At 37.9% G+C, this 12,063-nt stretch overlaps 1 protein-coding gene across 4 annotated transcripts in view; it reads right to left on the minus strand.

Annotated features, from left to right (window-relative positions):
• Positions 1-612: 612 nt before the first annotated feature.
• Positions 613-12,063, minus strand: part of KCND3 (potassium voltage-gated channel subfamily D member 3) — a 679,189-nt gene continuing 667,738 nt past the window's right edge. For 3 of the 4 annotated variants that reach the window (XM_089668314.1, XM_089668317.1, XM_089668316.1), the window contains one exon: positions 613-5,772. In XM_089668314.1, coding sequence (XP_089524440.1) covers positions 5,577-5,772 — 196 coding nt within the window. In that variant the 3' untranslated portion in view covers positions 613-5,576. Of the gene's footprint in view, positions 5,796-12,063 lie in introns of all 4 variants that reach the window. The other variant, XM_089668318.1, reaches the window with a different exon arrangement.

The raw sequence follows: 12,063 nt of genomic DNA on the forward strand, positions 1-12,063 counted from the left end.
CGCTCCCAACGGTCCAATCAAAAAAAGGCTGACCTTTTTTTTTTTTTTTTTTTTGGGATAGGTCGGCCTTTTTTGATTGGGCCGTTAGGAGTGGGTGGGAGGGGCTTGTTGCCCTTTTTTTTTGATGTTTGATGGTATATAGGCTTGGGACCAGCAGGCATACACTTAGCTCTGAGGAAGGGGGTTCATCTCCTGAAACGCGTCAGCTCATCCTTATTAAGGGCACAGCTTTGCATCCGCTGTTATTGCGGACCACACTTTCTGCTTTTATTTCCGTTGGTTTGTGAGTATACATCCATTTGTTTATTCAATAAATACGTGGGTTACTACGGTAATGCACGATGAGAGTGCGGCCTTGTCTGTTTTTGTTCACCTGAGTACTGGTAAGCCTGCCTGATTTATGGGAAAGGGGGCTGCTATAAGCGAAGAACACAGAAGTCAGCTATAGTGTCTGACCACCAATGCTAGGAGTAGACGTGCCAGTGGGTTACACAGAGGAGGGAGAGGGGGAATGTAATAATAAGCAGTGAAACATGCATTAGTATGAGGTAGACCTAATAATAGATAAAAGTGCTGCAAAATGTGCTGTTGCATGAATTTCCTTCTGAACAGTACAGTGAATAGTCACAGCTTTTATTGTCCAGGTGTGGCACATAATGAGTTTAATCCAGATTGGATACATTTGTTACAGCAGTGGCACAAGACAAATTACTGCAAATTATATACAATTCAACATATGCACTACATTTCAAAAGAAGACAACAGGTTTGAAGCTGCAAGAAAGAAATGTGACATTGTTTTCCTTCTCCTTTGTTTTTCTTCTCACTTGATGATCCAGCCTGTATAATTATTATACAGTACTTCTTGTATTGGTACATATTGATTGCCTGGTAATTGCTTTGCTTAGTGGCAATGCTAAAAAAGTAAAGCAATCAGGAGAACAGATTTTGCAGTCAAAGACAACAGAGAATGGGCTCCATCTTATGTTGTTAATAATAATAATAATAATAATAATAAAAAGGACACAAATGGTTTAGTCGAGAAATTAAAACATTTGAAAAGACACAGAAGAGAACAATTACATTGAAACATTTAAAACAGTTCTATCTTTTACACAGCTATGCAACTTTTCTAAGGCCTATTTTAGGCCAAACCTACACATGTATCCACAAAATATTTAGTGGGAATGACCGTTCTTCATTCTGTGGGATATGGATTAACCTTCAAAAGACTAAGGAGACTGGCAGTGAATGAGTTAGTAGACTGCAGAAATGTCCCAGAAGGGGATTTTTTTTTAGTCCCGTCATTCATTTATCACATTTCAATCTGGGACATGTAGTTCTGATCAATTTCTGTAAGCTAATTTTTCCTTGTCAGGAAAAAAATCCAGTCACATGTCTTTGGATCTGAATGTCTTTCGCTGCTGGAGAAATTACACATCAAGAGTAAGGAATGCTACTTGTGCAAATTTTGTCTCGTACTACGCACATGGGAACAAACAAAGTTGCTGCAGAGATTCCATTACCCTTCCTGGCAATGTACTCCCTGAAATGCAGCAAAAGATTGATGCTCAATATTTCACACTTCAATCTGTCATTTCAGACTGAAGCAGTGGCTTTTTGATTGTCACACAGTGCCCTGATGTATGGGAGCATGAATCCAAACATTAGGAAGTTACTATACACAAGTCAGCTACACATACACAAGGATAGCAAGGTAGTAGGGAGTGAACATTTCGACGGTGCAACAAAAGCTGTAGTTTCCTGTTATGATGGAGGGCAAAGTTACAGACTAACTTTGCTAAGCTAATTTAGCTTTAGATAAAAAACAATTTCATCAAGGGGGAGTAATGTCACTCCCACTGCTTGGACCTTAAATGGCAGTAACTTTGATTTGGGGCACATAAAACATTTTTTTTTGTAAATGCCTGTTTTGAAACACAACAAACATTTAATTATGATACAAACCTACTTCATGGGTACAGCCGCATACAGTAATTTTGTAGAGCATTTAGAGAAAAGAATAGATTAATCAACTGTACTAGGCAACCACTAACATGTAGGCATAAAAAGTCTTATCCTTTGAAGAAGACCTGTTACAATATGTAACCTAGTGCACTATGTGATGTACAAATCTTTCAGCGCAGATGTGGCTAGCTTTAATGAATATCAACTGTGTGCAGGCTGCAAAACAATAAACCTGAAACCTGCAACTAGAACCAGCATTTGGCTGATTGTCACTGAAATTGGCCATGTTAACTCACATCAGCACTGTTTTATCCTCCCTACTGGTGCACATATGGGACATGGAAGACTTAGCGGCTTTGCCCTTAGTACACAGTGCAGTAGGTTACCTTCTACTACTCTAAATAAAAAAAGAAAAAAAACTGGGCTCCTACCACTCCGGTCATTGAAAAGGTCTTGAACAGATTTTACCAAACAGTAAGGGGTTTGATTTCCAGTTCAAGTCAGCTAACTATAGATGTCACTACACGTAGAGGGACCCATATATGGGCACCTTAAAACACAGAAAGAAAAATAAAAGGATAAGGCAATGTTTACAGCAAGCAAGTTAAACAAGGTTGCTAAAGTTCTTTGGGTGTAATGCTGGGAACACATTGGCAAGTTTTCAGCAATTATGGCCTTCCACTGGCTTTCAGTTAAAAAATGATCACATGGAGTTACATGGTCTATAGCAATCTTCTACCTGTGGTTTCAAGGAATTAGATGATCCAAAATGCTGTAAATACATAATTGGTGAATATGCCAGTTCACATGCATTTTTGATTGACAGTTTTCCTTGTTTGATTGCTCAAAAGTGGAAAACAAAACAAGTCAAGGGTGGCAGATTGCTGCAGATTTCTCAATTCCATGCATGTTGGTTTTTACTGAAAAGCTTGTTAAGCAATACAAAAGGCTGTACAGTAACAAAATAACTGAGAAAGAATGGAGATGTAGGTGTGGTAAATCTGGCCTTTCATCATATAAATCATGACTTCTCTACAATATTAATGCCTCCTGTATGTTGCCTGGCAGTGATGGTTTAAAAAAAGTATCCTACTGATACAGTTTGCTGACATAATTCACTTCTAATAACATATCAGAATGGAATTTGCTGTTAATTGTAAGTCATCAGTTTGCTTTTTTAAGATTTTATAATAATTTTATAATAATGCAAGAAGCCTCATCTACCTTTCAGTCCTGTATTCATTTACTTTTAGCTGTTGGCTTTATTTAATTATATAATACAGAGTGCAAAAACCTACAGCAATAAATCAAGTTTATTTTACTTAGTCACATGAAGTAAAAGTTGAAAACAGATTATCTGCCTTAAAGTGTAACTAAAGGGGCAGAGTGTGAAAGGAATAGAACCTCTTCCAGGTTTCTATTGCTGTCTGTGTCCCCGTTGGGAAGATTCATCCTTTTTGTTGTCCTGCTGACCATTGCCACTATGGATAAAATTTTGAGCTTGTAGGAATCTTTCAAAGGGAATGCTATAAGGCAGCTTTAAGAGAATTCTCCTTACTTAAGAAGGATCTCCTCTAACTACCTGTTGTACCTTAAGACATACAGAAGAGCAAAAGCAAATCTTCCCAACTGGACACAGACAAAAAAAAATGAAAAAAAAGTTAAGGTGTTGCCCATTCTAACCATTCCTTACTCTAATCAAAGATAAAACAGGAAAGAAAAAGTTTTGGCTTTAGATATACTAAAAGTTCCTACATGTTGAACTTTTGTTATTAAATGATCCAGTAACTCTTCATGGCCTAATCTACTAAACCATTTAGATGGTAATCTCTCATGAGCAGGGCTCTCCTAACATTGTATTAAACAGTATTGTAACTGTACTGTCTCCCTTTGTTTTGTAAAGTGCTGCACAAACTGTTGGCACTATAATATCAGGTATAATAGTAATAATAAACCATTGTGACCATAATGCTAATTTAACTTATGAGACTTTCATTCTGCAGCTTCTGGTCTGCATAGGGTTGTGGCTCTCGAATGATGTATACTTGATTTTTCTGCACACAGCAGTGACAAATGTGTTTCATGTAAGTTGTGTGCTATTCCCTACTAGACAAGGTGTTTTGGAACTTACCTATACATTTATGCTTTTTATCCCAATAAGGTGTTTTAGATTTGGCGGGTAAGTGAAAGAACACTAAGATCCTTGGCTATTAGAAAAACGTGGCAGTGGCAGCCACTACACCAAACGTACTACATTAATTACACTGACATACACCCAAGGGGCAACAAAGGTACATAAAATATGTGCTTCCCATTACAAAATATGAAATATTTAAAATAAAGACATGTGACCTTTGTTCTTTCAGTGTCACCATTAGATATACAATTAATTGTAGCTCTAATTTAACAGACGCCCAAAGAGGTAGGGAAGCATTTTTGTATATGAATGAATACACCATATTTACCAGTCCCTAAGTTTACTAATCTATAACAAGTTTTCTATACAGCATAATGCTGTTTCACCAGTCTATTTTAGCAACACCTGAGGTGGGGCAACAAGATATCTATGTGAAAACACCAAGTTTCCTTTACAGTATTTACATTTGAATTCAAAGACCCAAGATACTACTAAAATTAGTAAATCTCAGCAAAATCATCTTCAGGGTACCTGAATTCTTTGTTATCATAAATCAGAAGATATCCCTATTTTTCGTCATTTGATTTCTGTTTTTTTTTACTACAGACCCTGCAACGCATTCTGCTTTAGAAGTGGGATAAACTATAAAGCAGAAATGAGTGATAGTGTATAAACTAAATGCTATCAAAGCAATTTGTATTTTTTTCAGTTTTTTTTTTCTTTTTATATGCTTCACAAATATGCTTTTTATTCACAGACATTATACCTGACGACATCACAGTCTGCACTGCTTGGACTTAGAAGGCTAATACAAAATTGTCTAAGAATTATAAGAACACCGGCAAGGGAAGATGTAATTACTCATGAATGACTGTGCTCACCTCTATGATGTGCCCGATCCGTAATGTGCTAGGAGCTATTTGTTCTCTGAACAGTTCAAAAGTCCACTCTCACAGAAAAATGCAGGAAAATAGATTTTTCTTTGATTCCCCAAACCCCACCCAGCCCCTTTTGTCTGATCTTTTTCAGAAACACAGAACATTGTGTTGTTTTGGTTGCTTGCAAATTCTTTTACAAAGAAGAATATTGCATTTCCCCGGTTCCCCTTTCACAACCTTCAAAAACAAATTATCCCTCTCTTATTTTTTTTTAAATGTTTCATCATTTCTTCATGAATAAATATTATCCACTGAAAACCTTAAAAAAAGGTGTTTAGACACAGTGTTGTCAATTTTGCTTTTGTGTAAACTCCTCTGCTTGCCATGAAACTTCCTAGCAGCCAGCATCCAAAATATACATAACGCCCATTTGAGTGAGTATAGGCATGTATGTATATATCCAGTGCTTGTGTTTCCTCTCCTTGGTGGTAAATGGCAAGTTTAGCAAAAGCTTGTCACTTCTTCACTGCTAATTCCACAATGTTGCAGCAAGACAGGATACACGTGGTAGCCTTGGTTTGCTACGCTAATGTCTTACAGCGCAGAAACTTTCACAACATTGCTTGTACTGTGAATGTTTGTGCTATGTCCAGGTGGGCTTGCAGGTCGATTCTCGCCTTCAGGTGTCAAAGCTGGGGTAGTGGGGATGCTAATAATTGCTGTGGTGATCTGTGCAGCTTTGCAGTTTGATCTTGAGCCATCATCGGACTTCAGATTCAGGCTGGATCGACTGGAAGACAGAAGATATTTCAGCTGGCAGAAAACAGAAAAAGAGCTTGGCATTATACTGCATAATCTACTTTGACACTGGACATTTTTAATTTCTTCCGTTCTATATTAGTATGTGTTGCCCAAAGGAAATATTCAGATTTTTGCTTTCATTCCTTCTGTTTCAGTTTGATTACCCAAAGGACACAAATATGACAAACTGTAGTCAACAATGCAGACAAGCCAGCACTGATGAAGCTAGCAGACAAAAGCAACAACTTTAGTGTTTCTAAAGTGAATTTTGAAGGTGAATCGCTATACAATGCCTGGCCACATGTTCACCTTATTAAAAGCTAAATAGCAGAAAATACTTACATTCCCCTGAAAATAACAAGAAGGAGGATACAACAGCTAGAAGCCCTCTATTCAGTCATGTTCATAAGTATTTATTGAATTTAATTACATTAGAGTTGTCATAGTTCAGTTCGAAGTCTCACGGTAATTCAACAAGTTAATGATATGTGATTTTTGAGCTGGATTTTTACTTTTCTGGATTTTTCAATTGATAATAACGCCTTCTTGGAATTGTGCTTCTATGAGCATCTTGCTAACTAACAAATGTCTGTTCCTGGCTTGGTTTACACTAGCGCAAGATCAGATGCGCAGAATCGCATGACAATGGAAATCACTGTGCAAGTTCACATCGATGCAACTCTGTGCAGTTTGGCCCCATAGAAGATGAAAATTACATCTAAGATGCAACAAAGTCATTCTACATAATTGCACTGAATAGCATAAAAATTGGATAACAGCTATGCAGCTATTCCTAAAGATAATCCTTTAATATGGGGTTTCTCAGCTAGCGTTCCTCCAGAGGTTGCCAGGGGTTCCTTGAGCAATGAACAATTTCTACGTCTCAGATGAGTTCCCACTGACACCACTGATCTCTTTAGCTATCTGTAAGGAGCATTCTTAACAGTGACCATTACATTAATGTATCATGAGTTGTAGATATAATCATTTTTAGCAGGAGTTCCCTGAGACAGCACAGGTTTTCAAGGATTCCTCTTTGTTGAAAAGGTTAGGAAAGGCTGATTTAATGATTCTGGGCACGTATTTCCATTTCCCTATATCCTAGTTAAAGTACAAGTTGTATAAAAAAAATATTCACCCCTCTGAAGTTTTCATGTTTTATCCTCTTATAACATTGCCTTTCAGTGGATTAAATTTAGGTTTTTTTTTCACTGTTCCACAGAAATAAACAATTTAATGTCAAAGAGAGAACTGGTCCTTGCAAAGTAACTTAATTCCAATGAAAAATCACAACATAATATATTGCATACACCATCATAAAAACAGAAATGCTAATGTTCTCAAATGGTTGAAGTCAAGATCTCAGTCTAGTACAGAATTTGTTGCTGGACTCAAAAGACCCTGTTTACTCATGATTACCAAGCAGCCTGACAGAACTGGAACAGTTTTACAAAGAGGAGCTGGAAAAAAATGGTAGTGACCAGATGTGACGAGCCTATCAATATTTACTCAAGGCTGTAATTGCTGCTACATGTAAATCTATGAAATACTTCAGGGGGTATATATTTTTAGATTTTGTTATTTTGAGAATTTTTATTGTCAATGCAAATCACTTTTTTTTAATAATATACATAATCTGTACAGTTGACATTTTGTGAGAGGATATTACTTTGTTCAAAAACATAATTCTTCACCTTCTTTAAAATGATTTTAAAGGTTAATTTTTTTCTTTAAAATAACAAACATTTCATACTTACCTGCTCAATGGATTTGCACAGAGCAGCCCCAATCCTCCTATTCTTGGGTTCCTCGCTGGTGCTTGTGGCCCCTCCCTCTTTCCGAGTGCCCCCAGCGTAAGTTGCTTGCGCTGGGAGCACTGATGCACGCTTGCACCCTAGCCAGCTCTGTGTGTCCCATAGACACAGCCAGTGAGGAGGGAGTGGGGGCAGGACTGAGCTACTGTGTGATTGACAGCAGCAGGAGCCAATGGCTCCCACTGCTGTGTCTCAGACAATGAGGAGAGAGAGACCAGGGAGAGCCAAGGATCCCATGCTAAATGTAGATCAGACTCAGATAAGTATTAGGGGACTGTGGGGGGAGCTGCACACTGAAGTTTTTTTTACCTTCATGCATAGAATGGATGTCATTATTTTAAACTAATAATTTTTGTATTTACTTATATTTAGTGCACTCTTTGATTTATTCACATTTTTTTTTTTTTTTGGTTAGGAGTGCAGCTTTTGTTCTATTTAGTTTGTGGCGCTTTTTTTTCTCTATTTCTCATATTATCTAGTGCATAGCTTTTACTTTGGCTAGTAGGTTGTTTTTTGTTTAGCATTTGCACTTCAAAAGGGGAAAATTGGTCACTTTATAAATCCAATTTTTGCAATATAATCTAGAAAGTATTAGGACACTTTAAGTGCCATGTTAATACTAAATATTATATACTTGCTATGCAGGTATTAAAAAACGTCATTATGCCCATGAAAGCCCTAAGAAAGTTCTAAAATATATTTATTCTTACTCTGATATTACTGCAAATAATCCAGAGCATTAATGGAAATGATGGGTCATGCCCTTTTAAGCCCCCAACACTTTTTCCAGTGTGGCAGCTGGAGAATTCTCCTTATGTCCTCTGAGTAACAGCTGACAGAATGTAGAAAATAAAACTTCAAGGGCAAGTACCTTGTTTCAACTTATCAGCTATGCAAACTTGCAACACCTAATTGAAATTTAGTACTATTGCCACCTTGTAAATTTAGCATTCCAGCCTTTTCACTGGTTTGAAATAAACAGCCAAACCAAAGAGTCTCTTTGAAATAAACAGCCAAACCAAAGAGTCTCATGCCACTCTTACTAATTTAACTAGGAGAGTCTAGATGCACAATTGCATTCTCCATATTGCAAAACTAAATAAAATGTGCCCATATGTGGTTGGAGTACCGAAGGAGCATAGTAAATAGAGTGAAAAATAAGAGAGTACAGAACGGTTGATATACAATAAATGGGAAAGTTCACAGCAATAAATTAATTGACAGTGAATGGTAAGTGAATTATGAAGGTTAGTGTCCAAGTAGTGGGAAACAGTTCAATGCTCTGAGAGGGACATAGAAATACATTTTTAGTAAATGGGGAGTAAATGGGGAAGAACACAGCAAAGGGTTAACTGACAATCAATAGGAAAGGGCAAAGGGCTAATGGACTATGGGAAGAGCAACAGGGTTAATAGTACAATCAACAGAAAATGAGATACGTGGTGATGCCATTAAGAATGAATGGCAGCCCCGCACATCTGTAAAAAAAGAGAATGGTTTGGCTGCGGGTGGGGTAACACGATTTACACAATGTCCTGCACCCACAACTATCCGCACAAGTGTGAATTTATCCTATCCGCCAAGTATTATAAATTAAAGGGGGAATAAAGTCGTCTATACTAACACCCCATCTAGTAATATAACATCTGAGATTTCTTTCAAGTGCTGATATCATCGCCCCATTTTCTTTCAGGTTTTACACCTTCGGTCATAGTGATTGGCCAGGTTCAGATGATGTAACTCCCACTCATACTCAGGGGAGTTAATTTACTCCAACACCATGACATGTCAAGAGTGTAAGCTGAGTTGGGCATGCGCAACTTCATATACATTCAAAATGTTTGTGAACAGGCAGGTATAGAAAACCTAACCTAAACAAGAGGGGCTGCCTACATTTAGTCTAGTTGGGTGGTAAACAGCTCAATCTATTTGATAGTGTTGTGCCCATTTGGCTTTACCCTCTGCAGTTGTTCTGTCCGCTGCCAGTGTCACTGGTACCCATACCAATAGAGTGAGATGCCGCAAATCAATGGGCTATGAATATTTATGTTCCTTCTGGCCAACTACTAGTAGGCTTATTGCCAGTGTTGCATGCTGGAGGCATAAATACTTATTGGCTGATCTTGTGAGCAACCGTCCCTCACAGACTTTGGCCTGGGGAAGGTATTCGTAGGGTTCTGCAATTCAGTTAGGCCTTTAAATAAAGAAACTTTTGCATGTGCAAGGTGCAAAGCTTGGTGATAATGGAAGGTTTCCTGTGCAGGGTGGTCCTGCTGTTGGAGGTCCTGTGTGCAAGGAGCCTCACAGAGGATGGGTGTCTGGATGATGGAAAGTGATCAGGATGATGGAATGTGATCACTGTAAAAACCAAAGAGAGCTTGAACCATCCTAGTGCATTATCTTTATACACCATTTATTAGGATAAAAACAAATATGCACATGAACCAATGTGTAGACAAACTCATCAATATAATCCAGAAACAGCTATGCCAGACCCGCTGCACAAATAAAATAAAAGATATTTTATAAAGAAAATGTGCTAGACTGGTGCACCATCTCTTTTGTTTTTACAGTGTTCAGAACATTGGGACTACCTTAGACCTAAGAGAGCAGAAAATCATGGTGGCCATTTGAGATGTTTTGGAGTGAAATAGAAACAGAGGGGTTTATTTACTAAAGCTGGTTCACTCAGAATCTTGTGCACCTGTACATGGTAGCCAATCAGCTTCTAACTTCAGCTTGTTCAATTAAGCTTTGACAACAAAACCTGGAAGCTGATTGGTTTCTATGCAGAAGTGCATGAGACACTGAGTGAACCAGCTTTAGCAAATAAACCCCATAGAGTCAATTGACTTTGAGCACCACACTTGAGCGCAGGAGGGTGTTGTTCATTGCGATCAGGTGAAAAGTGGGATAGAGACTCTGCTGCTGGAGATCCTGTGGACAAGGAATATGCAGACAAGCTGGAGACTTATCTTAGTGATTACTGAAGCTGCTTATGGAGGAGATAGAGGATGCCATTTTTAAAACGTAAAGGCTCTCTTCATATACAAAAGTACTAAAGATGGAGTGTGCAAAACAGTATTGGCATCTGAATTCTTTACTCTTCTCTCCCTGTGAGTTGTCCTTTGTGGAATAAAATCTCTAAAAACAGTAAAGTTACTGACACCCAATTCTTACACCCCCCCCCCCAATTTTCTGCCAAGGACTTGTTCTTGGGTAAATGCTAGCCCTGTCTCTCAGTGCTCTCACATGCTTCTGGGGCTCAGAGACATGCTCCAAAGTAAGAGGGGTTATTGCAGAAGAGAGACAATGGGGTTGATTTACTAAAGGCAAATAGACTGTGCAGTTTGCAAGTGCATTTGCTCAAGAGGTTAGTAAATGAGGAAACGTTTCATGTTATAAAGAATACAAAGTCACATGCAAGGAAGAAAAGCAGCATTTTTGCTTACACCTGATTGGATGATGGAAGTTAACTGAGTTTCCCCTCATTTACTAAGCTGTGAGGCAAATGCCCTTGTAGAGTGCAACTTCAATCACAAAATGTACAATCTGTTTGCCTTCAGTAAATCATACCCAGTATGTCTCTTCTGCAATGAAAAAGTCTATCTATTTGTTATTTTTAAAGGGGTTAATGTTCTACTTTAAGTTTTTCCTTCGGAGTCTTAAGTAGCCTAAACTAAAAAATTTAAAATGCTCTTACCTTTTAAAGGAAACTAGTCGATAGAAAAACATGCCATTGCTGACCTCTCCTTCTATAACTGCCAGTTTGCTGCTTGTCATGCAGATCCATTAATCCAGAATAAAAATAGTCAGATAGAGACTTCAGACTTTTTTTTTTTTATTATCTGACCTGCATATGTGTATTAAATACGGTGAGTCAGCACATCAGACAGGTATCTGGCAGTTTCAAATGTAGGTTAGTATCATCAGTCTCCATATTTCTCAGCAAACATGCCATTGTGAACAAGACCTTAATCTGTGTTTCTTTGTTTTTGAAATTCACTGCAGAATTATAAAAAAAATTGCGCAAACCATGACAGTTACATACAGAAGGAGGCCTTTTGGAGTTAGACACGGTCAAAATCTAATGTGGAATACTGGTTTTTCTGGCACATCTGAACATAGAGTTCAGATTTACCAGTTTTTATTTTCCTCACCTTGGGCTCAATTCACTAAAAGTTAAATATTGCATGAGTATTACAGTTAAAATAGCTCATGGGTTTTTATCTGAAAAGCAGTCAACACAAAAGAAGCACATTAGGTCCCGCATACTTTTTTTTTATTTTGTGGTATTTAATGTGTGTTTTTCCACCTTATTTTACTATAGACCGGACCTCTGGCTGCAGCTGAAAGTGAAACATTTAGCAGTGGTATTCCTACCATATCCATTTATGGTCGATTAAGTCAACAAAGGATGGGGCCACCTGGTGACATCATTGACCAAATACGGATATGTCCATGTA

The sequence above is a fragment of the Staurois parvus genome, unplaced genomic scaffold (genome assembly GCF_062004578.1).
Source record: "Staurois parvus isolate SC_StPar_1 unplaced genomic scaffold, SC_StPar_1.0 ptg000056l, whole genome shotgun sequence".
Taxonomy (NCBI): Eukaryota; Metazoa; Chordata; class Amphibia; order Anura; family Ranidae; genus Staurois; species Staurois parvus.